This window comes from Cyprinodon tularosa, unplaced genomic scaffold (genome assembly GCF_016077235.1).
Source record: "Cyprinodon tularosa strain WSP-4 unplaced genomic scaffold, ASM1607723v1 ctg332, whole genome shotgun sequence".
NCBI classification, from domain to species: domain Eukaryota; kingdom Metazoa; phylum Chordata; class Actinopteri; order Cyprinodontiformes; family Cyprinodontidae; genus Cyprinodon; species Cyprinodon tularosa.
This window is the reverse complement of record NW_024039044.1, coordinates 2103711-2130934: the sequence shown is the minus strand read 5'-3', so window position 1 is coordinate 2130934 and position 27224 is coordinate 2103711. Positions and strand designations below refer to the sequence as shown.

The window sequence follows — 27224 nt, the reverse complement described above, 5'->3', positions numbered from 1 at the left end:
ACTGCTAGGATTGAAGGAGGGACTCAAGCAGCTGGTGGCGGTAATGCACCAAACGCTGTTTGTCAACCGCCGTAAAACCCAAGAAGAAGAAGACGAATGAGGAGGGAATCAAGCAAATCAAAATGGCGGCGCCCGTCACATTCAGAAAGTTATGCTTGATTATTATTGCTGTACTTCGGTGTTTGCGGTGGGTCAGGCGAAGACGGCAACCTTGCGCGGATGTACTTGAGAAAGTCGGCTTTTGGGAAGCCGACTTTCTGGAATGGAGTGTGAATCGGCATGTTCAGCCAGTCGGCGATGACGCGTTCTGCTCATGCGCTCTTGTTATCAGAGAACCGAGCCAGGAAAAAACCGAGCCGAACCCACCTCGGCAACTGGTCTGCAGTTAGCGCGGTCCGGTTATGTCTATCTCGGTTCAGTTCAGGTTGTTTCCGTTCACACACGACAAGTTATCTCAGTTACTGAGCTCGGACCGGTCTCGGCTCAGTTTTTTAAGGGTAGTGTAAACGGGGTAAAAGTCATCTTTCACCAACATGTTCATGATCTCTACAAACTCTCTTCTACCCCTAACTGTATAGGTATTCCTGTTTTACTATTGCAATTAAATAAATCTGTACTTTTGTATTTTTTTACTTTATTGATTGTTCAATTTTTTATAACCATTTTTTTTCTATGCTAATGTCCCGTATTTATAATAATTATAATAATGCATTTGATTTGAAGGCACCTTTCTTGGCACTCACGGACACTGTACAAAGATTCACAAAAATGCATCAAAAGAAACAATAATAAAATCAATAAAACAGATGGAGGCAATGGCAATATCAATAGACTTTCACTATCTGATCAAAATAAATTAATATTATCTAAAAACACACTATTGGCACCTTCCACAAATCATTACCATTTAAAGAAAATACTGGGGCCCAAAAGTAGCCCATGAGGGAAACAACAAGGAACTCCCAAACATGCTTAACAAAATTAGTCCAGACCTTAAAAAACTATTTTCTATTCCAGACAATTGATAATTAATCAATTTTCTTCATCCTGATACCATATGGTATACCATTTTCCTGTCTAAAATATTATGACATATTGTGTCAAAAAATGTCTTAATACCTTGTATTTATAAAAATAACCAGTGCCAGCTGTCTCATCTGCTGAACAATAAAATATATTGTCAATCACCACAAATTTGAATGCTTCATAGAACATTTAAAGAAGTGTGATCAGCAAAATAAGTCCAGAGCTGCAGATTTGTAACAGCATGAGCCCTAAACTCAGGATATATTGAGCAGGTGTTAAATATGTAATGTGTTTTTTCTTGGAAATATGGCGAAATAATGTATTCCGAAGAGTCATTTTGAATGCTTGATTTTTGATGGACAGTTTCCTTCACACTGCAAAACATAAAACATGTTTGGTAAAAGCAGAACGGGAGCAAAACATAAATACAGAAGAAAAAAAACATTGACTTTGGAGGATGAAGCTGCAAAAAGCACTGAATTTTAATATATGCCAGTTTAAGGTTTTAATTGCTGTTGTTTGTAGAAGTTTTCATATCTCATACTTTTGTGCATTTTGTCATATGGAGTAGAAAAAACCCAAATGACTCCAAATTATGAGTTAGCAGGTAAAGGTCTGTCCTTTTGTATGAATAGCTGTAACTCAGTCAGACACAAGGGGTAAAGCCTGAACCTTCATTGTAAGTCTTGCTATAGAATCTCTAATATGCATTGTTCTAAACATTGTCCAGTAGCTTAGATTGGATGTTCTGGTCTACCCCTTTCTCTAGTGTTCTGCAGGTTTTAGTTGTTCTCCACCCAAGGTGTGCTACATAGACCAAAGAAATTCAGTTTTAGTATCAACTGACAAGGTTAATTTTGTCCATATGTTTGGTAAATCCCGTACATGACCAATTGCAAACAGAACTTTAAAATATCCCCTATTTGGAGTTGGCCTTTCACACATCTTACTAAAATACTTTAAAAAGTGTTGCAACTTGAAAAGTTAAAGTCCAACTACTTTTAAAGGCAGCATAGCAGACAGACCTTTGTGCTGGTTTCACCGCTCTCTTGTTTTGTAGAAAAGGATTCAGATAAAGTGAAAAGTATTTTTGGTAAATTCTATTAAAGAATTCAAAGTGGAAAATATGAATAAAGCTAAGTTTATGTGAGTCAGGTTCTGCATATTTATTTACCAACAGCAATGCTTATTCCACTAAAGTAGCATTAAAAATACTTTCTTTTCGTTTTCCCGCTGAAAGTTTAATCCTATCCTAAGAGACTGAATGTGGAGCTCCAGTGTACAATTGTCAAACAGAAGGTACAGATTTCCACAGATTTAAAAACACAAACAGTCCCTGCAATCATTATGATTCACGAGAGAGACACAGGTAACAATAGTCATATGCAATCAAGAAAACACAACTGTTCATTGTAAAGCCAATTTTCAAAAATAACCTAAGCAATTAGCAGCTGGTTAGTTTGTGCCCAATTGTTTATCTAAATGTCTAGAAAGAAAGCAAATATGGAAACACCAAAAATAAAGGGACCTTTATGTGAACAATTTTTTTAAACGTTTTAATCAATCCAACGAACAACTGAAAATAAAGGAAGTGCCCACAACAGCCATATATGCCCTGCAAAAAAGGTTTTGTTCCCATAACGATTTCTTTATTTTGCTTATTTCTGAGCTTAAATGTTTAAGATCACTAAGAACATGTTAAAGCCAGACAATGCAGCTGTCAAGTGATGATTTATTTTATTTGAAGGGTAAATATATATAAATCAGCCTGAACCTGCGTAAGAAAAAGTAACTAGTCCCGAAATCCAATAACAAGTTGATGCCATGAAGTGTTTGCAAGAACTGGTTCATTTAGATACTAGTAACTGATGCTAAACTCAAAAATTCGGTTAATCACAGTCATCATATTAAAAGTCTAGTATTGGTTAAAATATTTTAAAATTACATTTTCACCTGTTTTTTTTAATACCGCAATCTTAAATTGAAAACCATTTCATCCAAACACTTTGGTTAATGTTATGTCCTATATTAAAAACCCTTTGATTATCTGAAACATTCAGGTTTAAGAAAAAAAAATCAGAATGAATGTCCTTACTTTTTCAGTGCATGTGTAGGTTTAGCTGTATATGAGGGTGTGCTGGCCACTGAGTCTTGACCAGTGAGTCTGACAGATGGTATTTTATGTCAAGTAGGTCTGACCTGCTGAATCCAGGGGCCAGAGACATTTAGAAGGAAACAAACCCACAGAAAACCTGCACAGCAATGCAGTGGCACACAAGGACAAAGAGGAGTAGGTAAACAGTCGACTCCTCACATCTAGATTTCTCCTTGAAAATCTCCTCAACCTGTCTACCAGTTTTAGTTCCGACACATCAAAGTCAATGTTACTGTCAAAATGTCAAAATGAAAAACAACAACAATACACATACGCTATGAAATGAAGACAAGAGATATATTGCTATAAAAAAAAAAGAAAACTCTGACTCCTATTCCTATTGTAAATATCAGAGACTGCTGTACCAGGTCTGCTTCACATTAAGTACTGTTCTGATTTTTTTAATCTCATACAGCTAATTAACCAGTGATGGTATTTATTTAGGACTGAACTACAATAATCAACACGAGGACTCCATTCCAGCATGTAAATGAGCCACATTTAGCCTTACAGGCAAAATTGTATGCATGGTCTTTGGCTGATGTTATAAAAGCCACGTCATTAATAGAATAAAGCACAAGCTGAACAAAATAGAAGTACTGTACATGGCTCTATCAATCAATCTGAAGCAGCATAAACAAATATATAATTACTCATGTAAATAGAGTCTATGTGATTTCAAAACAAGAATTGTTTAAAACTAAAAAAAAAAAAAAGGTTTTTAGGTTCTAATGATTTATGAAATCCAGACGCATGAAAACACAGTGAATGTGGGAGGACTGAGAACCAGCGATGACCAGTGAGACAAAGAGAACAATAAAAAACCATCACTGTTTTCAGGTCGTTTATTATGTGGTTCTCAAGAGAGGCCGATAAAGCCAACAGATTTCCAAATATGATTCCTGATTAAAAAGCAGGGAAATAAGAAGCCTTTAAGGCTGATTAATATTTTAAATATTTTATCATTTGCTAAAAATGTTCAGTCCAATTTCATAAAACTTCACACTTTGTTATTTTAAAACCTCAAAATCTCTTTCTGTATTTTACTCTTTTTATAACATCTCTGTAATATAACTGCCTAAACAGTTTTATGCTACAGTAGTACCATTATTAATTTATATAAATACCCATCTATATATAAACCCATGTAAACACCCTGTGCAATAACCCAGTATAATAATCCTGCTATATATATATATATATTCTTTTTGACTATTTGAGCTGATGTAACAAGTACATTTCTCCACTGAGATCAATCAATCAATCAATCAATCAATCAATCAATCAATCAATCAATCAATCAATCAATCAATCAATCAATCAATCAATTATTCAATCAATTAATCAATCATTTGGGATCTGGATTCTTTTTATTCTGGGTGCCAGCTTCCAAATACTCTCAAAGTTAAAAAAGTCCTGCTACCTCATCAGTATGCTCTACTTTCACACCAAACCATGTTTCTGTGCTCAGATTTAAATGTGTCTTCCTAAATCCTCTCCCCTCCATTTTGCACTTGCCTCATTGTAATGAAAAGTCTTAAACTTTCCTTCTCAGTTCGCTCTATATGCAAAGGGTTCTGTCTTCTCTCTGTTGTACTAAAGAGGGAGTCTTACCTTGTAAGGATCACAGCTAACAGTCTAACTGTGTGATTTACAGTAAAGTGTGACTCCTTTGATGTTTCAGAACAGATTTATTCTTAGATGATTGGTTCAAATAGTACACTGACCACCTGGAGCAACAGGTGTTGTAGTTATTTAAGAAAGTATTTTGTATTTGCACTTTTGTTTAAAATCTACACATGTGTAGCTTTACAGACAAAAAAAAAAGTGTTTATTTACAGGAGTTATGTTGTTTTTGTTGTTGTTATGTTGTTGTCTGTAAAGGGTAACTGTAATTTATCACTAACTTGTAACTGAATGCAGGAAAATAGAGTCCAGTCTCCTTCTGGGTAATTAAGACATACACCCTTTTTAAGCGTTTTGATAAATCTTATAGTTAGAGTGGCTCAGGTTATCCTGAGCTATGTCTATAGTTATGCTGCTATAGGCTTAGACTGCTGGAGGAGATGGGGATCCCTTTTTCATCCTTCTGCTTCATTTTATCTCTATTCTCCCACTCTGCAGAATGTGTTAGTTCAATCTCTAATGTTATGCCAGTCTGCCTTGGCAGATGGCCGCTCAAACTGAGCCTGGTTTTGCTGGAAGTTTCTTCTGTTAAAATTGAGTTTTTCCTCTCCACTGTCTCTACAAGCATGCTTGGTGTAAGTGGTTACCTTCGAGTCAATGAGTTGATGCAATCAACTGGTTTTCGTACATTTGAATCGATATGACTGTATGATCTGGTTGAATTGTCTCTATAAGGTGCCTTGAGATTACGTGTTGCGCTACAGAAAAAAATGAATTGAATTAAGGTCATGAAGGTCCAGCTGTACACAATGTTTACCAATGACTGAATTTAGCAAATATTAATAAATCTAATGTTTCTTTATATTCAGTCAGGAATACACAATGCTTTGTTTTTTAACAGTAGTTTATGCATTTGGTCCAACTGTCCAGTACAATTTAAAGCTTTATCTCAACCCTTGTATACTCTATCTAAAGGGCACTGCTAAGAATACCGCCGAACACCAGCTTAAGTATTATTTGGTAAAGTGATTTCTCCATCTTAACATATAAAGCAGTAGGGGTGCAAATATTGGTCACTGATTGCAGTCTCTATGGTTTATATTATCACTGTCTGCATTCCTATGGCTGCATTTTTCAGGGTGCATGACTCTAAAACAGCAAATAGAAGCTTTATAAAGTGAACACAAAGTAATTTAATCACTTTTTTTATCTTATAAAAGTTGAAGTGTAGTGCTTTCAAGTACACCTGCCATGAGTCAACAACTGGCAGGGAAAAGACATTAGATGTTAGCGAAGCTCACAGTGCATCTAATGGCCTTCCTGTTGTGATGAATGAAATGATTGAAAGGAGACCTTCCTCTGTAACTGTGTTAAAGTTAATGAACTGCAAAGCTCTGGGAGCTTTGAGCTGAAGAGGTTTGATCAGTTTCACCTGTTTGACCAGGGGATGTAACAATAGGAAATATGAGAGTCGTGTTGAGGATAAATAGATGGAAGGGTAGTGGTCAGGGTTTTTTTTAGAATGTTTTTGATGTGACCCATTAATATCCTGCTAAGGGTCTGTAACCTTTACAAACAGAAGAGCAAAGTTTGCTGTGATTCCAGCTAAATAAAGCTTGCTTAGTGACAAGTGTTAAATAACTTTAAAATAAATGAAAACTCATGATGAATTATAAAGTGTATATCACAGAGACTCCATTCATTTTAGAGAACCACTATTTTACCCTATTGCATATTTTAAGGAAAAATAAAGAAAACTAAACATGAAAAAATAGGGAGTAATATATGTTCTCTCATGAAATGTTGATAGTTTTAGACAATAATGTAAAAAAAAAAATTTTTAACCTAATGACAAGAGTTTCCCCTAAAAATATTACATATATTTGCAATTATTCTATTAAAAAAAACAGCAAAACTGACATTTGTTATATCTAAGTTATATTTAAAAATGTTTTGTTAAATCTTAATAATTTTTAGCATAAGTTATAAAACCCATTATTAAAGTTCCAAAAAGTGACCTTTGGCTCTGGAGGCCCCTGATCCCTTTCACAATGGCAGCAATCCAATACAATGCCTTCACTCATTCTATTTTATATCCATATATTTTATAGCGATCTATAATGCATAAATCCATCCATCCATTAGATTTACCTGATGCTCTGGATCTCCCGAATGTCTGGATCAGTTGCATTGAGTGAAGCCACGAAGCTGCCAACAGGGATGTTTTCCATCCTTGTGACTATCAACGGGTCTGGGAAAAAGACAGGTCCCTCATTGATGCCCTCGACAGTGACACGGACAGTTGCTGTGGAGCTGGGACCATAGCCGACATCAGGAACCAAAGGATCCTCGTTCTCCACTCTGATGAGAAGTGTGTGGAGCTCAACCGTCTCATAGTCTAGAGGCTGGATAGTACCGATGATTAATGGTAATTCATTTGAATTTAGAAATGCACTGGGTAATTTTATGTACATTATCTTACCTTGACCACTGAGAGCATCCCTTCATTGTTGTCAGGATTTGTTTGGATCTCAAAACTCTGTTTGGGATCTCCACTGATTATGGAGTACATAGCTCTCCATGCCCCCGTGGCCGGGTCATCTCTGTCATCCACCGTCAGGTTGACTATGACACCCCTCGAGCCTTCATGTACATGAGCCTCAAACTGATACAAGACAAAGAAAACAATCCAGATAAGTAAGACAAAATGAAATGTCATGGTTAAAAAACATGGAACAAAACAAATTCAGCTGGATTTGGAAGATGGCCTTGAAAAAGACACTGGACCTGAAGCTGATTTATATAACTGCAAAATGTTAGAATATTGTAATGTACTTTAAGAAAAAAAAATCTGAATAAATGCATAATTTTTTTATTTAACAAGTTATATGGTAACTGCCTATTTGCATATTGTCAGTGTGGACAATATTGCCACCTTGGAAAAGAAGGCAACTATCCACAGGAGGCTTGTTACCTGGTTTAACAAGCAACATGCTTTGAACCATAGCACGAGGAAAACAAATTAAAACTTGTGCTCTACACACTAAAAGAAGTCCTACTTTCATGGAAAAGTATTCATAAAAAGACTCATTAAACTAGAACAACCTATTTCTCATCATTAGGGGAGAACATGATTATACTTACACAGTCAAAGATCCATTCAACCTACAAATTCCTCAGCTTATATTGTGAGTATCATGGTGTTAAGGACTTGGGCCAGTTCTCTTTTCTTCTTATAATTAGGCATGCATTTTGCTGCAACTGGGTATGATAAATAATATTTATAATGTTAAGCTAATGTTACCACAGCTATATGCATCTATACATTCTGATAAACCTAATCAGTAAGACGGGCCAAAAACGGGATAATAAAGGGACACAAACACTACTGTTTTATCATGTTTATGAGACTGAAACAGAGGAAAGCCTCTGGACCGGACAGCATCCCCTCAAGGCAGCTGAGGAACTGTGCTGATGAGCTCTGCGAGGTCCTCAGATTCATCTACAACCTGAGCCTCAGCTTGGGGTTGGTCCCCCCCCCTCTGGAAGACCTTTGGTGTGGTACCAGTTCCCAAAAGGCTTCATGCCAAGGAACCAGCCTACTTTAGACCATTCACCCTGACCTGATGAAGACCATGGGGCGCCCCCATGGTGAGCCCCACCCTGGACCTGCTGCAGGTTGCTTACCGACCTGACATCAGAGTGTTGGATACCATCATCTACCTGCTGCAGCGAGCGCTCACCCAGAACACCGAGAGCGCAGTGAGAGCCATGTTCTTTGACTCTTCCAACGCTTTCAACACCATCAGACCAGAGCTGCTGAGGGGGAAGCTGGAGGACGCTGGAACATGAACTACCTCACCAAACGACCTCAGTATGTGCTGCGGCATGGCTGTAAGTCAGGGGTGGCAGTCTGCAGTACCAGGGCCCCCCAGGGCATCGTTCTATCTCTGTTCCTCTTTACCCTTTACACCTTAGACTTCACCTACAACACAGACAGCTGCCAACTCCAGAAGTTCTTGTATGACTCGTCCATTGAAGGCTGTTACAAAGAGGAACAAGCTTGAGTATCGACCAGTCATCATGAACTTTGTGGACTACTGTGAGGAGAACCACCTGTGTCTTAACACCAGTAAGACCAAGGAGATGGTGTTCGACTTCAGGACAAGACCCCCACCTCATCCCGCCAGTGAACATCCAGGGGCAGGACATAAAAACTGTAGAGTGTTTCAAATCACATCAATAATAAACAGAACTGGACTCATAACACTGACGCCCTGATTAAGAAGGGCCAGAGTCGCCCCTACCTCCTGAGGAGGCTGAGTTCCTTTTAAATGAGCAGGCCCCTGCTTAAAAGCTTCTATAACTCTGTGGTGGCATCAGCCCTCTTCTATGCTGTTGTCTTCTAGGCACCTGGCAGCGCAGACTGGAACAGAAACAGACTGAACAAATTGGTGAGAAAGGCCATTTCTGTTCTTGGCTGCGCCCTGGACTCAGTGGAGGAAGTGGCTGAGAGGAGGGTGCTTTCCAAGCTTACATCCATCATGGACAACACATCTCACCCCCTGCACCAGACTGTAGAGGAGCTGAGCAGCTCCTTTATTGAAAGAGTTTTACAACCTGTTTGTAAAAAGGAGCGCAACCAAAGGTCATTTATCCCCGCTGCCACCAGGCTCTACAATGCGACACTACAACGGCAATAACTTGTGCAATGGATAATGTGCAATTACCATTTATTATCCTGTGCAATTAATTTCTTTATATTTGACACCCAGTGCAATAGCTTTATATATGAATATCCATCTATATAAATGCCCATGTAAACACCCTGTGCAATCACCCTGTATAATAATCCTGCTATATAAAAAAAGTGTCATGCACCTTTTCTTCTACTACCTTCTTCTCTTTGTAAATATTTGAGTCAATGTAAAGAGTAAATTTCTCCACTTTGAGATCAATCAAGTTAATCATTTAATCAATCAATCAATCAATAAATCAATCAATCAATCAATCAATCAATCAGTTGAGTTGATGGAAATAAATTTCCACAAATGTTCAGGCCAATAAGGCCTTTTCAGAACAGTGCGGAATGGTGTAGAAGCAAAATCTTACAAATTTTCTCAAATTAAATAAGTATGAAAATGACAAATATCCTTTTATATGGAAAAAAAGACATTGACAGTGAGCATTGAATGTCAGTACCTATAGCAGGTTGTATTATCCTATACTGATAATCATTGATAACCTCTTCAATCACAGACACACAGAGCTGTGTACCAAGGAAGACTAAATGTCAAATCTTTCATCAGAACCGATTTTTACAAGATATTAGCTTAAGAGTGTGGATAATTTTGAAACCAGGTAAATTCAGCCTTATTTTCTAGATGTTTCTTCAATGGAATTGTGCAGGGTGTGAATTTGTATTTGTATTCATTACCTTCTGGCCCAAAACCTGGCTACTTAAGAGGCTTGTGTTGTATCTGTATATCAATTCTGACCTTCTCATAGAGACTGAATGCCAAACCAAACAGATGGTGGGACAGACTGGAAAAAGGACATTTCACCATTTCTCCATTAAAACCTACTCCATTAAAATTGTATATATAATTATTGCTATGAATAATATTTATAGAAACACACAATTAAATAAAGACTTTTCACAGCAATATTGAAGAGCACAGTGCATCTCATTTATTTTTCCAGTGTCAGTCGCTTCACCTCACCTCACTGTTCATTGTTGGAATTGTGGCTAAATCACATTCCTATCGATGCACACTGCCAGTCTCCCACTAAAGACCACATTGTAATCAGGGTTACTACTGCAGAGGCTCCGGGCAGGCGAAAGCAATTCTGTCAGCATGTCTCCACGTGTGTGCGTGTCAGAGCCGCTATTGTGTCAGAGCTTACAGCGTAATCTTTCAGACACAGAACAGCATGTTTAAGGATAGCGTTGGTCCGGCCTAGATTACTGTGTCTCCTGTCAGCCCACAGCATTGTTGTTTCACAGATTACCCTCTTACTGCTTTACACTTCCTTGCTCTGTGCATTTATCTGAAGAGAGACAAACATTGATTTCTCCTTTTCCCTTTCTTTGCCACCGTCCCTATTCATCGAAAGCTTGTTAAAAAAAACTCAGAGCCATTTTCAGTCATTTGGGCCACAAAACACTGAAGGAGTCTCTTAAATTAAAGAGATTGTGTTCATTCCCAAATATGCATTGCTGGGCCTTTTTTTCCGAGTGTCATTCAGGACAAATCTGCACCATAATGTGATTCATAAACGACTATTAGTTAAAATATTAAAAACATATCACATTTTTAAGCACAAAAATGCATACTGTAGTATTTTAAAAAGTACCTATTCCAGTTTTAAAAACCAGGCTTGGACCTAGAAAAGCGTTTGTACACATTTTACAAAGGCAGAAAAAATACTTAACATACAATAGTGGGACTCAATGGCCATCCTCTAGACTTCAATAAAACTTCTTTGAGCAATTTCTCACACCTTCAGGGTCAAGCTCTTCCCAACAAACACACACTTACAGAAAAAAATATAGACGGTCAGGCTTGGTTTAATCATGTGGGGCAACCATGCGGATGGAGGAAACCTGCATTCTGCACGATGCAGCCTCTGAGCCCCTGCCCTGGTGCTGATAAGGCCCCAATTCCACCTGGAGCATAAAGTGTCCAGCCAGCTGAAAGACTAGAAGAAAATGACTAACTACTAATGAAAGCACAGCGCCTGAAATGGCTTCAACACCCAAAGAAGAGAGAAGGACAAGTTGAAGAAAGCCATGGCTGATTGACATTGTAGGTTTGTTGTGCTTTGAGGCATGATTGAGTTTTGAAAGTTGACTTTTATCTGTATGTTTGCGCTGTTTTCTCTTTAATTACAGCAGTGACTTTTAAACATGTCAAGGAAACATCAAGAACTAATAATAGGGCTTTATAATAACTTCCATGTATTGTATATGAGCCACTTCATTTGTGAATTGTCTGACAACTAACAGGATTCTCTTTACCTCAGCCTAAACCAAACCCTATCAAATTGCTACTTAACCTTTACCCTTTAGAGAAGGTTATGAGATTTAGTATTACTTTCACATTTAGATCCAAATAACAATGACCAACTGAAAAAAAAAGGAATACAGTGGCAACATATCATAGGAGAAAGGAAATGAAGCAAGACTAGTTTTTTCCTGTGCCCATGGCGAAAATTACAAGATGGGCTTCTGACCCTCCTGTAATTATGGTTAGAACCCCACAACATGTAAAAAACAACGGCTTATGAGGTATACAGCAAATGGAAATGGAAGTTAATATTGTTCATACATCTACATTGATAGTATTGCAAATACAGTAAGTAATCTAAAGGGGGGGAAAAACCATACAAATCAGCTTATCAAAATGAAAGGCTTTTGTGACCTAGAGTTGACACCTAAGAAATATTTTAAATGATCAGGCCAATAAACATCCCTTGACACTATCAAATCTACAAGCAGAGCTCCCCTCCTGAAATACCCACTATATAACTTGGAAGAAGACGGAACGTGATTGGCCAGGTCATGTGACCTGAAAAAACATGTATCGCTTTAAGGCCATAGGCTCTTAGGTCGTCATGAAGCCAAGGCTTTTGCTCCACAATTTTCTGCGTGCTCTACTACTGTTTATGGCTCTTAGGAATCCAGTTTGTGTGGTCTGTTTTTGTATTTCCTTTCCTCCTCCACCAGGTGGTGCCCCATCCTCATTGGGCCTCCCTGCACACCTGCAGCTCATTGCCTCATTACCTGTGGAGTACTCTTAAGCTGCTGACTGCAACTACCTCGAGGCCAGGGTGTTTGCCAGTTTGGGGTACTCTAGCCAAGCTGAGTTTTGCTGAGTCAAACTGAGTTTTTGTCTACCTGAATTTTAAACTTGCTGTTTTGTCTTTGCCTCTTGGCAGGAAGTCATCCTGCAAACTGGATGTTTTGGACCTTCTCTCCCCTGGAAGGATCTTCTGAGAACCAAACTGAGCTGAGGATTCAAGTTTGTGGTTTGGATCAACCTTTTCCCCCAAGGATTGTCTGGGGCTTCTCTCTGAGCAGGCGATTCATCTCCACAATAACCTATTCAAGTACCGCAGGAAATCTAAGTGGCAGTCAGCCTCTCCGTTCACCAAGGAACAACCACATTCTGGGTTAACCCTGTCCGCCCTCCATCGAAGAAGACAAACACTGGAACATCCCACACTGACTGGAGTCAATAAGAGACAACAATTTTCTGGAATTGTGAGTCTGCAACCTTTAGTACCTCTTCAAGTCCAAGAATCAAATTTCCCACTGAGCCTGAACAAACCGCAGTGTCTTCCCCTCACTTTCCAGTTCCGGTTGAACAGTGTTCAGAGCTACACTGGACTCCTCACATCCATCTCAATAAACCTGTTAAACTTTTCCCCGGTCTCTCTGTGTTGGTTTACTGCATGTGGGTCAGAGCATTTGATAAAATCATGACAATGGCTGAGGCAAGGAAAACATTTAATACTAGAAGTCCCAGAGAATTTCAGTTTTCCTGCAAGCCCCCCTCCCCATTTCAAGTTTGTGTATTGACTCTACCTTGCTAACTGTCCCTATTGTAATGCAAATAACCTGTGATATGACCAGCCCTTCTACATGAGACTGGATAAAGGCTGAAACAAACTGGCACCAGAACAAGAGCATGCTCCAAACACTTTTCATTACCTGCCCCTGCAATATCAGACCTTTTCGCGGGAATATATTGATAACTCTTATCTAAATCTTTTATTTAGGCAAACCTATTAAACAAACAGATCTAATACGGGTCCTAGTTCCTGATCTGAACAGTTGTATGAACAACAGATCTGAACAGTATGAACAGTTCATAGCCATGCTTTTCCAACAAGGCAAGGCAGAGCCTATTTATATTCTCCATTCACCAACAGACTCATTTAAATTGCAAAGCTCACTATGTGAAATAACAACTTAGAGAGTATTTGTATTTTGTCTTGTTTTGCCTTTTCATGTCATTAATCATTTCAGCTTAGAAAATGACAAACAGTATGACTTCAGTATTGGAGTAACATTTATTTCACCCAAGGAAAAGCACTACATATGAAGCTACAATTGTCCCATTTAGCAGCTTTGAAAAACCCAAGGTGAGTCCTCCCTGCATTTGCGACAGGTATACTTTGTGCAGTGCACAATGCTCAGTGCTGTGGTTCCTGTTGCAGAGATTGTGCACCTGGCTTGCTTATAATAACAAAGAAAAAATTTCAAAGAATAAAGTTTAGCACACATTCCGATAGTAAGAGTTGTAGTATGAACTAGATGAGGTTATCTATGTGTGCTACAAGTTTGGTGGCACTACAGTGATCTTTAGTGTAAATGTTGGCTATTATATGCTTATAATAACAAAGGAAAAAGCTCCAAAAATACAGTTTGGCCCATCTTCCCAAAGTAAGAGTTGTAGTATGATCCAGATTATGTTTTCTATGTATCCTACAAGTTTGGTGGCACTTCAATAATCTATAGTGTAGTCATTGCTCATTTTATACTTATTCTAATAACAAAATAGAGATGCCATTTGTCATTTAGGCTTTGGGAAATTCCTCAAAAAAGTACTATTTTCGAATCCAATAAATGTGTTATGAAAGACATGAAATGAGATACACATGAAATGAATTTGATGATAATCCACCTCTCCTTGGTGACACTTTTGAATATTTCTCTCTGATTATTTTGCAACTTGCACACGGTCCCTAAGCATTTGCGGAGGAGCGAGCTCTGCATAGGGTCCAACGTAATTCTCCCAGCGCGATAGGAGACTCGTTTTGAGGATACTACGGTTGTAGCTCACTGTCTGCCTTGCTGTGGTTGCGGAGAGGTGTCTGTGTTGTAAAATAAATCATCTGCCGACGATTTATTAATCCGGAAAAGCCGAATCTGTAAATATATTGCCAACTTTACTGCAGTCTCACGATGCTGTCTCGGCTTCAGCGGAGGAGAGATCCGCTGCATCGGAGGAGAGATCGCTTGAGTTATATTTGCCCCCTAGTAAATAGAGCAGATGGACATTATTGTATAAATATTCTTGCTTTCCCTCTCTACAGCATTCCAGCTCATGTAGCTATTTTCATTGTACAGATCAGATATCGTCGTATCGCTGCGCTGGTGGCTGCGCTGTCTAAAATGATTCCGGTGTTGGTGACACTGATGACGAAAACCTAGTTATAAACCTAGTTACAAATATGATTCCCCCCATCCCCCACCCCCAAACTCTCTAACAGAGAGGCTTGAGCTAAAACCGAAACTGAAGGGGGTGGAATTGTTCTCCAACGACAGCGCTATTAGGGCATTTACATCTAAAAAGGGATTCATGAGTTGGGAAGTACTATTGGCGGGACTGGAGGCTGAAGAAAATTCTCGGATCTCTGGACTTTCTAGTGTTACACCTTCTAAGGAGGCTAAAAGCAGAAAATGGGAAAGGGATTGTGCCATCCAAGCTGAAGCAAGACGCCTAGCGTGGTCCCCAATCAAAAGACACAGTAGGCTGACCGGCTGACTGTTGAATTTTGCAACAGTGCTGGGGCACTTGTGGCCACTAGGGTCACAACACGTTAAAGTTACAGGTCTAGCACCCATAGTGGCCAAAAGTTATACGGTGTGCCTTTAAGTAAATCAAAATTAAAATGGGTTCAATTTGAGTTTTTCTCTTTATTTACATTATGATGTCAGAAAGAGTTTCAGAGGTTCATTTTAGTAACATTTCATAAACTTTTTCCTATGTTTCTGTACAGGTAATGGCACTGACACGTAATTTCTGTTGTATTTAAGAGCTGAAGCTAGTATATGATTAATAGCTTCTGATTATGCAACAGATATGTAAATCAACAATTCATATAATGCACTACTCAGTTCAGATGCTAACTCTAGCAAGTTTTTTTTGACATGAAGGGCTGTGAACTGATTATAAAGCCTCTCTTTCTGAATGGAACCAGGTGTTTGGTTTACTGAACACCATTTTCTCTGTCGTGGGGCCAAGACAAACACCTGCCAGGTGGAAAGCAAATTGTTATTTTCATGAAGGTTCATTAAGATCAGACTACTGTGAAAACCTTACATTAAACATCACCTTCAAGAGGTCTCAAAACAACCCGTCGACTTCTGCACTGCAAATCAGGACAGCTGTTTGGTTTCTCAAAACAAAATGTAATATCACAAATCTTTCTCACTGAAGCATCAGTAACATTTAGCTTATTTTCTCCCAGATGTAGGTACAAAGGAATTCTGGCATTAGGCCTAGGAAAGAGATGTAAATCTGTTAGCTTAGAGAAAACATAATGTCTGCTGCATTACGGCTATGACAGAAACAGAATTGTATTCTGTCCTTTGACTACCACAGCAAACTGGTGCATATGAAACTTAAAATTTCAATTTGATTCCACAATAATAGATAGATACTGAAAAACACATGTGAATAAAGGCAGTTATGTACACATATAGAAAAGTTCCAATCCTGAATAAAAATAGATGAAGATGAACTTATTTCAATCCTGGATGCTGTCAAACTGTGTTATGAATACAGATGGCAGTTCAGGCAGCAGTTCAGGCAGCTCGACAACAGCTGAGCAGCTGTTCATTTGTCCTAATGGAAACTACTCTGTGACACGTCCCTGCTGCCCCCAAGATTTTTTCTGACAGGAACATACAATGTAAGGGCCCATCACATTAAACCTCCACTCAACAGATGTCTGGACAAGAATGTAACAGAGCAGTTTACAGTCTGTCTGTTTGTGTTCCTTTTTTAACCATCACTCTCTCTTGGTACCCTGATGGATTTTTCTATCATTGTCTAAATAAAGCTCAAAGGCGGCTGATCCTGTAGCTTTGTCTGATGCATCATTTCTAAAATGTATTCCAAATTCATTTGCAGCTTCAACTCTGCGTGATGAATCTATGGCCATGTTTGTTTTTACTATAAATTTGTATCCCAGATACACAAATGCCTTGCACTTTGTTCATGCCTTATTTTATAATCAAGCTTAATGTCTGAATTTCTTTAGAGTAAGAAGAAACACAGGATTTAGGTAAAAGATTATCTGCTTAGAAGCAACTTTTCCTTTGTTGCTGCGATACAGTAAAGTAATATCTTAGTGGTCCTGAAAAAAGAGCCAGGTCTATCGTCCCTGTCCATCAAACCAAAATAAAAACACAGGTAAAGCTTCTCTTTTCATCATTCGGTTTTAATCCTCCATACAGTGAAGGGTGTCTAGAAATTTAATGAGCTTACCATTTGATTTATTCATTTTAGTTGCTTCTGTGTAGCCTGTTTCCTATATATACCTGTGATTAACCTCCCAGCAAAGTAGATTTTAGAACATGACATATCACATTTTTTTCAGTTAGACTTGAAATGAAAAGGAATGCAAGCATATATAAACCTAATAAGAGCTCAAAGCAGTGTAGGCAGTATGACTGGTGAATAGGCATTTCAACTGTGATACGTATCTTAACATCCCACCGAAAGTGTTTTATTAAAGATACCTGAACAACAAATACCAGATTGATCCACTTTGAATCATCAATAAAACACAGCAGTATGTTCTTTAATCCAAAAGAAAATGATATGATGGCATCTTAAAGAAACAAATAAAACAAGGAAATCATCCTGTGTGCTAAAGTGGCTTAACTGAACTGCCATTTTTCTGAGGAAGCATTTTTTACAAGTTCCAGAATGAACATTTCTGTTCACTTAGAATACATCTAGGTACCTGCTGCTGTTAAAAATATGTGTTTTTTTTAGATTATTAACAATCAAAAAAGAAAAGGTGAGTTTTTTTTAATAAATGGGAAAATGGTAAGTTCGTGACAGGATGTAAAAATTCAACTTCACAGTATGTCATAAAATCTACAATAGTAAGAAGCTCAATACATCTTATTGTATTAGCAGAACCCCATGTGGTAAATTACAGCAGCAGACATCATGAGATACAATAATCCATGTACTGAGCCCACATGCCATCCAATAAGCTGTCGCTTTAGGAAGATTATTTGATCCACATGATCAGAGTGAATCAAACTCTTAGACTGATGAGCTCCTAAAACTCTTTCTCTCATTATGAAAATCTAGGAATTATCTCACAACAAGTTGAGTGCATTATTGTTACAAGCAGCAAATCCCGTGATATTTCCATAAACTTGTACTGTAATGTATCTTTCTTAATCTTATGCAGGGAAAACAGTGGAAAGGGGGATCAAACTCTACAGAAACAGAATGACATTAAGATAGTTGACTGTATGAGGGTGTTAAGCTCAGCAATAAACAGGATTGGTGCTATTTACAGGAATGGTCAGAACAGATTCTTCCTTCCTTCCTTTTTTAAGTCTTGTGTGTAACTGTATGCTTTCATTTCCCTATTTGCTTAAAATATGTTTCCATTCTGCTCCATTCTATATATATATATATATATATATATATATATATATATATATATATATATATATATATATATATATATATATATATACTAAAGAAGAAGAACAAAAAATGTGGTTATTTTATTATGGTTCACTTGTTTTTTTTAATACAAATATCTAATTAGCCTACTGAATGGCAGCAACTCTATGTATTTATTGAAGAGGTGATGAGGTAACTCTTAGTTCTAATATAAAGGTTTAGGTTACAAACAATTACAAGTACCTGCAAAAAGCAATTGATGACATCTGGACTTGGTATGCAAAGAGGCTAACCAGAAAATGTTTTTTATCAAAAGCTTGGTTTTGTTAACGTAAATTCCCCTTTTATCTGTATGTTACAATTATTGAGTCTCTTCTTTGTCTTCCTCTTTTATTATTGTCTGTTGGTTTTCAGCTTTAACTTTAAAGTACAACAATAGACTTCAGAATAGCATTAAATCATGCAAAAAATGGATGGAACAAACTTTTGGGCCCTAACTTAGTCTTGGTCAATGCTAACAGTAAAGCAAATACTGGTGCAACACAATCACTGGCTACCTTGCAGATGCCAGTATTTTTCTTATCAAGTCTGGAAATATTTTGTTCCCACAGTTATTTACTTTTTATTAATGACCTTCATGAAATATATAATTTAAAGAAAGATTTTTTTGTCCAATACATATGTTGCACAGCGTTTTGCCCGTCTGACTGCTCTGTAATTAATGTGCTGGCCAACAAGTGCCCCCTTTGGAGCTTTTGATTGATTGATTTTTTATTGACTTTATTGACTGATTAATTGTGTCTTTATTAATTAATTGATTGGTTGACTGACTGATTGATTGATCTACAGGGATTTGAACCCTCAATCACAGTTCGGCATTCCTGACTATTTCCTAAAGAAGGAAGAATATCCATTTAAAAGCAGCTGTTTGGAGTAAAATGTCTGGCTGAGGTCAGAGGAGACCAAAATGATTGTAAGGAAAGACTTTTTCAGCTAATAAATAGTTTCAACCAGGAAATCTGGCTTTGTGTTAAACGTGTGGCTGTTATGGTGCTCATAAGAATGGCTGGAAGTACAAATTCTAAAGACCATCATCCATTACGTTGTCACTGTCTGCTGTTTTCCTTCCAATGTTTAGGAGTTACTGCCGAGGAAATGGAACTACCGGTAGTTCCACTGCAGACATGCCTTCAATCTACTTAGATTATACTGTATATCCATGATCCACTTAAAAACATTTGCATTAACAAGAATCAAAGCCTGCATCCAATCACAGCTGCTGTCTCACTTCACATGCCTGCAACATGCATGTGTCTAAATCTGCATGATTAAAATTTTCACCACACCTCTGATTATAACTCATGTGGAATGTGTTAATATATATTTCCTCTGTTTAGATTCACTCTAGACTTTTGAAAGATGTAGTCCCCTACTGTAAAACTAGAAATACCTTTACTAAAATATAATGATCTGCAAGCACAATCAAGGTGATGATATGCTGTATGCAAGTTTAAACAAGCATGTGTAGACTAGGCATCTAATATTAGAAACTCCTTTTGAATGAACCATGCTGGTCGTAAGTGTAGACATACAGTAGTTTAAACATTCAAACTCTTCACTCAGACTCTTTGGATGTACACAGCAAACAGGCTGTTTGCAAGTCTTTCCTGGAGCTCAACAGGATTTATAGAGAGACTGAAGCAGCTAGAGGCAATGCGCTTTCCTTCAACTGAAACAGATTAGCTGCTGATACCCTTCAAGGGTAACCTTTTTATGCTACACAGTGGCTTGCAATGAAATGATGAAAGTGTACACATATCTAATTATGGATGATGGATAACTGAACAAGATTAAATAAAGCTTCAAGTATGGGTAAATATGATTAATTAGGTACATTCATTTGGATTGATACTGAAAGATGACCATTAGATTAAATCAGAAATGTTTTCCTTAAAATGGGTTGTTCTTGGTCAGTGCCAGCTTAAAAAAAGACAAAATCAAATTTGTGCAAATGTCTTTTTTCTGTTACCCGTAGTCTGATATTAAGCCTATGAAACATTTCCTTATCCTGTATTTTTTGTACAACATATTTGACCAGCTGCAGGAGGATATCACTAAGGGCAGAAAGTCGCAATCCTGGACTAATCCGTAACACCCATAAGCTATCCCTCAAGACAGACTGACAGGGCCTAGTACCGTATGGCTGTTACAACACCCATCAACACAAATCTCTACCTGCAGGACAGATGGATCGCAGCTATGCATTTACCCTGGTCATCATCGAAGAGAGAGTGTTGGAAAAACTGAGAGAGAAATACCGACAGAAACATGGAAAGATAATACTGAGAAAACCCGGGTGGGGGAAAAAATAATACAGTGACTGAGAAGCCCGGGAGTTTGAGTGACAGCAGCGATAAGGTCCATCATGGTCTTGTTATGAGGAGCAGGAGAAAAATAGCATATAAGCCCAGTCAGACATGGTGCAGAATTAGCAGAGCCGGGAAGGAGAGAAGATGAGACGAGCTGTGCAGAGCTGAGGACGAGACCCAAGTGGGGATCAGGATATTGGTGGATGAGGAGGAATGAAATGAGCTGAAATGTGTGAAGGTGAAAAGGTGCTGGAGTTTCTACATCTGTGCTCTGATTCTGAATCAGGAGGAACAACATCTACTTATTTCCTGATTCTCTCTGAAGAAAGAAAATTACAGAAACACTGCATCTAAAACTGGAGGCAAAAAGCAAAGATAAATAGGAAATGGCTTCTAAGACAGATGTTTTTATAACTTCAAATACAATACATAACTCTTTTTTCTGACACCTTGGTGATAAAATCCTTGTTAAAACCTCACTAGAAAGAAAATGGAGCCATAGCAGAAGCCTCCCCAGTAAATATGAATATTATTTCCAGGAGGAAAAGCCACCTAAGCTTTAAATACAAAGCAGACATTGGATCCAATAGGGGGCTTATAAGAATAAAACCAACTGAGGGCCAAGTAATAAGATATAGACACCAAATTAAATGATATTAATACATGACAGCATTCCTTAATAAAGGGGAATCTGTCTTGTGTCATGCTCTCTAGCTACTGCTAGCAAGAGGATTGATAGCAGCAGAATATGCCTTTTAAATCAGCAAAATAAGTCACCAAAAAAGATAATAATAATAAAAAAATCCATATTTAATTTCTAGAAAGTACTCTGACCTTTGTCACTACTGTTTTGGCCTGAAATCCACTTCAACAAACAAGTTAGATAATGAATCCCTTATGCGAAAAAATGGGTGACTCCATTCCTTACATAAGCATTAAAATAGGATTTTACTGGAATTGAGTTAATTTCCAAATCAAATGAGGTTTACTTAAAATAATATTAATTTTTTGGAGGATAATTCTTAATGAAAACATAACATACTAAAAGCTTTTGGTGATTTAAGAAACCTGTATAAAACTACCAATAAACTTGCTCTGTTAAGAACAGCTGACCACAGTCTTTTAAAGTTTAACTTCTAGCTTTTTGCAACTCTGTTATAATTGAATAATTAATTGAAAGCTATTCAAGCTGATAATTTGACATTTCTTTTTGGGATTCAACAATAATGTACCTGAATAAGGAATTATGTAACTGAAGTTTTTTTTTTTTTTTTTTTTTTTTTTTTTTTTAATGCAGGACTTTATAGATTCTCTACCTCCAACATCTGTTTGACTTATCCTCAGTACGAAGAAAGTGAAATACACTCTAGAGGTGGTGGATACTGCAACCTGAATGTGGCCAGATTACAGCTTTTCATGACAGGAAAATTTTATTTTTTTATTAATTTGTAAAAAAAAAAAAAAAAAAAAAAGCATGATGGACGTTATACACTAAAAAGCAGACCTACAGTAAGATGACAGGTGTCTGAGAGGTCAAAGAAGATTCATGGGGAGGCTAAAGGCAGTCAGGGACAGTGGAGGACGGAGGATTTATTCAGGAGCTTAACGTCTTCAAACACTTGTTTTATAAAAGCTCCATTTCTCCATGCCGTTCAATGGGTCTATCCCCAATGAGAAATGAGAACATTAACACAGACATGGACATGGTGCACTCTACAAGGCCCTGCCGAGCCCTCTGAGCTGTAACATTTTACATCTGAGCTGCACTCCTTACAAGCTCCCTTGACACCTCAATGCATCATAGGAGGGCTGTAGGGGAGGGTTGGTTGGGGCAAAGTGCCATGTGTCTTGGAACTTGACAACAGCTGTGGGCATTTCCATTAAAAAACACACAACTCAAGTGTTACAACTACACCTTAGGGTGCTGAGGGGTCTTTGGCTACCAGGTCTAATTCTGTCTTTGGTTTCACACAACCAGCATTAAAAAGAAGCATTAAGAGGAACAAAAAAAGGAAAAAGTGGCAACCTTTGACAAATTTTGTAAGTGGTGGCACAAATTGGCGATTGAAGCCACTTAAAACAAGTTATACTACACACTTTGCCTTGGGATGACTTAGTTTAGCTTGTTAGCATTTCTTTCTTTAAGCTTTGCTGACTGAACAAAACATAATGACTTGATCTTTCAGTCCAACACTGTGAGGGTACCAGACAGAAGAACAATGATGAGAAAGTCTGATCAAGAAGTGTAAGACCAATCATACTAGAATCTGATTCAAAGGATCAAATTAAGTCAATAAAAACCTTAGAACCCTATGAAATATTATTTTAAATCAATATTAACTTTTATCATCTTTTTTTCTCTTCTTTTCAGTCATGTTATTATAAAACAAATGAACTACAAACTGTCTCCATGCTCCTCACTTAGAAAAGTTTTGTCCTGTTTCATTTAACCATGTATGTCAAAGTACTCCAATCAATTTACAAGAGCTTATTACCAGAGGGTACTGATATTATGCTTTTGTTCTGTTTATTTATCCCAAGTCCTTAAACAAATGCAGTAGTTATTTTAACTCTATCCTTTTTCCTCCCCAGAGGGGAAAACAAACTCAGATTTCCTCCAATATCTACAGAAGCTGCATTTGATTGGCAGGAGTAAGGAGAACAACATTCAAAATAGGTTTATTAAACAGTGTTTTTACCAGTGGATGTGTGAACTCTGGGGCATGGTCGTTCTTGTCTGTGATGGTGATGGTAGCCGTGGCTGTTCCTGTAAGGCCCACCTCACTTCCTGCCATGTCCTTGGCCACGATCTCTAATTCATATGTTGTTGTTGGGAGAGTCTGAAGAAAACACAACAGAGAGGAAGGCTTAAAAAGATGGAAAAAAAGGACCCAGAAAGATGCAAAGAAAACTACAGTGCAAAGAGGACCAGATTAAAAGCAAACCCATTTTGTATAAATATGTGGGAAGAATACCTGATGTTAGAATTTTTCTTTACAAACTCTTTATGAATATATCGGAAAAGGTGATTAAATGCCACACACATCAAGATAAGAAATATTTGGGTTTACCATGTTTGTAAGGCAAAGTCGGGATCATAACATAAAATGCATACATGTAAAAACAGATAATAGGTTTAAACAGGAAAATTAGACTATGCACAACTGAATCATAACTGCACTCTTCCATTTAACCTCAGAGCCATTTTTAATTCAAACCCTTCACAGTGCTCTAGAGCTAGCAGATGTCAAGGAATAAAACTTTGTTTTTCACACTTTATTTTTATGAAAGGTTGTAAAAACACATATTCCTCAAAATATCCTAAATAAATATATTGGCATGCTCTTAGCATTGTTGGGCTTTTATTTTTTGTAAAATTTAATATCAAATACAAATACAAAACCAAGGAGCTAGTGGTGGACTTTCGCAGAGGCAGATCCACCCCACTGTTGAACATCCAGGGAACGGACATTTAGATATTGGACTCCTATATTTACCTTATAGGAGTCCACTATCATCTGAATAACAACCTGGACTGGACGCACAAGACTGAGGCTCTCTACAAGAAAGGTCAGAGCAGACTCTTCCTGCTTAGGAAACTGAGGATTTTTGGAGTTCAGGTGGCGCTCTTGAAGATCTATGAATCTGTTGTGGCATCAGCCATCTTCTATGGAGCAATGGCTTATCTGTAGCTGTAGAGAAAGCGGCTGGATAAGTTAATCAGGAAGAACAGCTGTATAATTGGATGCCCTCTGGACTCAGTGCAGGAGGAGGGAAACAAAAGGATCCTACCTAAATTAACATATCCGTTGGACAATGTCTCCAACCCCAAGCATGAAGCTGTTGCTGAATTGGAATGTTCCTTCAGTGACAGACTGCTGCACCCTAAATGCACCAGGGAGCGTTATCACAGATCCTTCCTCCCAACAACTGTAAGACTCTATAACCACCACTGCTCCCAACAACCTCAATAAGTTGTTACATTCATGCTGATTTGCAGTTTCTACTGTAGTCGGTTAAAAAACATGCTGCTGTCATTTTTGCAAATCTCAATTCACTTCAATTTATTTATATAGCACCAATTCACAACACATGTCCTCTTAAATCACTTTATAGTTCACCTGATCATAGAGTCAAATTGATTCAAAGCTTTCAATCTTTGAAAAACCAGTTGATAGCATCAGCTCATTGACTCAAAGGAAATCCCTCACACTGTAATGGGCAGGCCCGTCCAGGAAACACACAGGCAGGCAGACTAGCTCCGAGCTAGCATTTTGCCTCAGAGTGCGCAGCTCTGCATTTAGCAAGGGAGCCAGCTTTCTATTTTTAAACTTCTTCTTTTTCAAAGGGGCTGCATTGTCTAAGGCAGCACGCAGAGAACTAGAAACCCTATAAACAAAAATCATCAACCTGTGAAGGGGGATAAACTAAACGTTTCCACTCTGCAGCACTGCTTAGCGACACAGAGGAGAAAGTGAAACAGATTCTTTAAAATGTATAACTGCACTATCTGATAATGATCTGCTAAAGTGTCTTCTTTTGGAGGAAGAGAACTCTATTCAAGTATTCCTGAAGGTTTTTAAAAAGTGGTCAGAAAGGACAGGGATGTGAGGAAATACTGTTATTTTTACACATTCTATGCCATATGTCAGCACAAGGTCCAAAGTATAAAGATGAGCATGTGTGGGACTCTTCACATTTTGAACAAAGCCAATAGTGTCTTAGATAGCATTAAAGGCTCCACTTAAGCCATCAGCTTTAATTTCAGCATGGATTTTAAAATCCCCAACTATGATGATCCTGTTTCAGTATGTCAGACTGAAAGATTGTTGCTACTCCCCCTCCTTGCCCATAATTTCTGGGTATATGAAAGTTCCAATAAATAGGAGTTGCCTCATTTATGCTCACATAGTCCTCTAGCTGCAGCCAGGTTTCTGTAAAGCAACATAAATCAATGTGATTATCACAAATCAAGTCATAAACTAGCAGACTTTTTGAAGAAAGAGATCTTATGTTAAATAAACCACATTTAATCATTTTACAATTTTTAAAGTGTTTTCAAAGTTCATATCTTGGAAACATTTTGAAATTTCAAACCAAAAGTAAACTATATAGGAATATGTAAAAAAAAACACACAAAAAAACGCACAACCTATCCATGAAATATGAAAATGTTAAAACCAACTTTTTTCGCTCCAGCAATTTAAGCCTGACTTGTATAAACTATTTGGAGCAGATATGGTCGGTCAATGGGGGAAAAAAACAACAAAAGGGAGGAATTCTGCAAGCATCATGTGTTTAAGCTGACATTTGAAAGGTCCTCCATGAATGTAAAATTTTACATCGAATATGTTTGACATATAGTGATGTTATTTTAGGCTGAGATAGTAGAGCCAGTGGATGTGGGATTCTGAAAATAAATTTAGACTACAGCACTGAATCAACTTAAGCTTTCCTATCATTTCAGCAGAACAAGTATATATGCAACACAAAGCTGCCTCACTATGTTTCATTATGAGTGGTATTTAGTAAGGGTAGAAGTTTTGCACAATACATGTTGTTTTGCAAGAAAACCAAAAAAGTTCAGTCTTACAGAATCAAACTGTAAGCAGTGATTCTTTTCCTGCCATCCTTTCATAACAGTCATATTTCTTTAGTAAGCATGTACTATGATTCAGAGAGTGCCATGAAGGTTAAGAGAGCCGGGTATAAGCTAAATTTAAAATGACAAGTGAAGATGATTCACCCACAGCAGGTAGGGCAAATCTTTTTAAGTACCGGTATGCTGAGACTTCTTAGGTGTTATTGAGACTATTTCTGGTCCGCTTCTCTTGCTGGCCTCCATGTTTGTAGGCTGCTGCTCATACTGCACTCTGTTTTATTAACCCAGCATATTCTTATATGCTGATGGGCTAAAAAGTAGTCCAGCACACTTTTAAAGATGTAATTGATGGAGAAGACGATTGTTTATGCAGAAAGTTACTTCCATTAAGAGTGAAAAATAATAGTCATTTGGGTTAATTTTAAAGCAAATGTCTACTTATTACTCATTTAACAGTAAAGGTCACCATAAAACAAAATGTTTTTAGATTTAAGATCATGTTTTTCATTACAAGCAATGGATATGATTTAACTGGAGTGCAAAGAGCTACATTAGATATTCGATCCATTCTCTAGTCTGCCAGCATCCATAATCTATGATAGAGTTGGGAAAATGTGGCTCTTACATAGAGCGAGGGGATGGCATTTATAATGATCATAGCAGCAATACTAATTTGTTTGCATAATTCACCTCTAATAGAAATGTTAACTTCAGTGAACAAATAATAGCGGAGTGGGAGTGGTACAGCCAACATTTATTTAAGGGCTGCAGTTTTGTTGGGATTTTTTTGCCCTTCTGGGGGCGTTAGCTGTCATATGCTTGGTAAACTTCATCCATCTGTCTCACTAAAAAATGCTGCATGAGCTCTCTTCTGCATTGTAGATTCCCCTCGGACTGCATGTACAGCCCTTCTCTTGTGGTGTCGTCATGCAAAACACAAAGGATCACAATTCACACCCTGGAAATCCTACTATGACAGACAGACATAACAAATA

General features: G+C 37.7%; 1 protein-coding gene across 1 annotated transcript in view; it reads right to left on the bottom strand.

Annotated features, from left to right (window-relative positions):
• Positions 1-27224, bottom strand: part of cdh13 (cadherin 13, H-cadherin (heart)) — a 496790-nt gene that overhangs the window by 91193 nt on the left and 378373 nt on the right. The window contains exons 9-11 of the mRNA XM_038293940.1: positions 23327-23467; positions 7290-7472; positions 6959-7212 (exon numbers count right to left, since the gene is read on the bottom strand). Of these exons, the coding sequence (XP_038149868.1) occupies positions 6959-7212; positions 7290-7472; positions 23327-23467 (578 nt within the window). The remainder of the gene's footprint in view (positions 1-6958; positions 7213-7289; positions 7473-23326; positions 23468-27224) is intronic.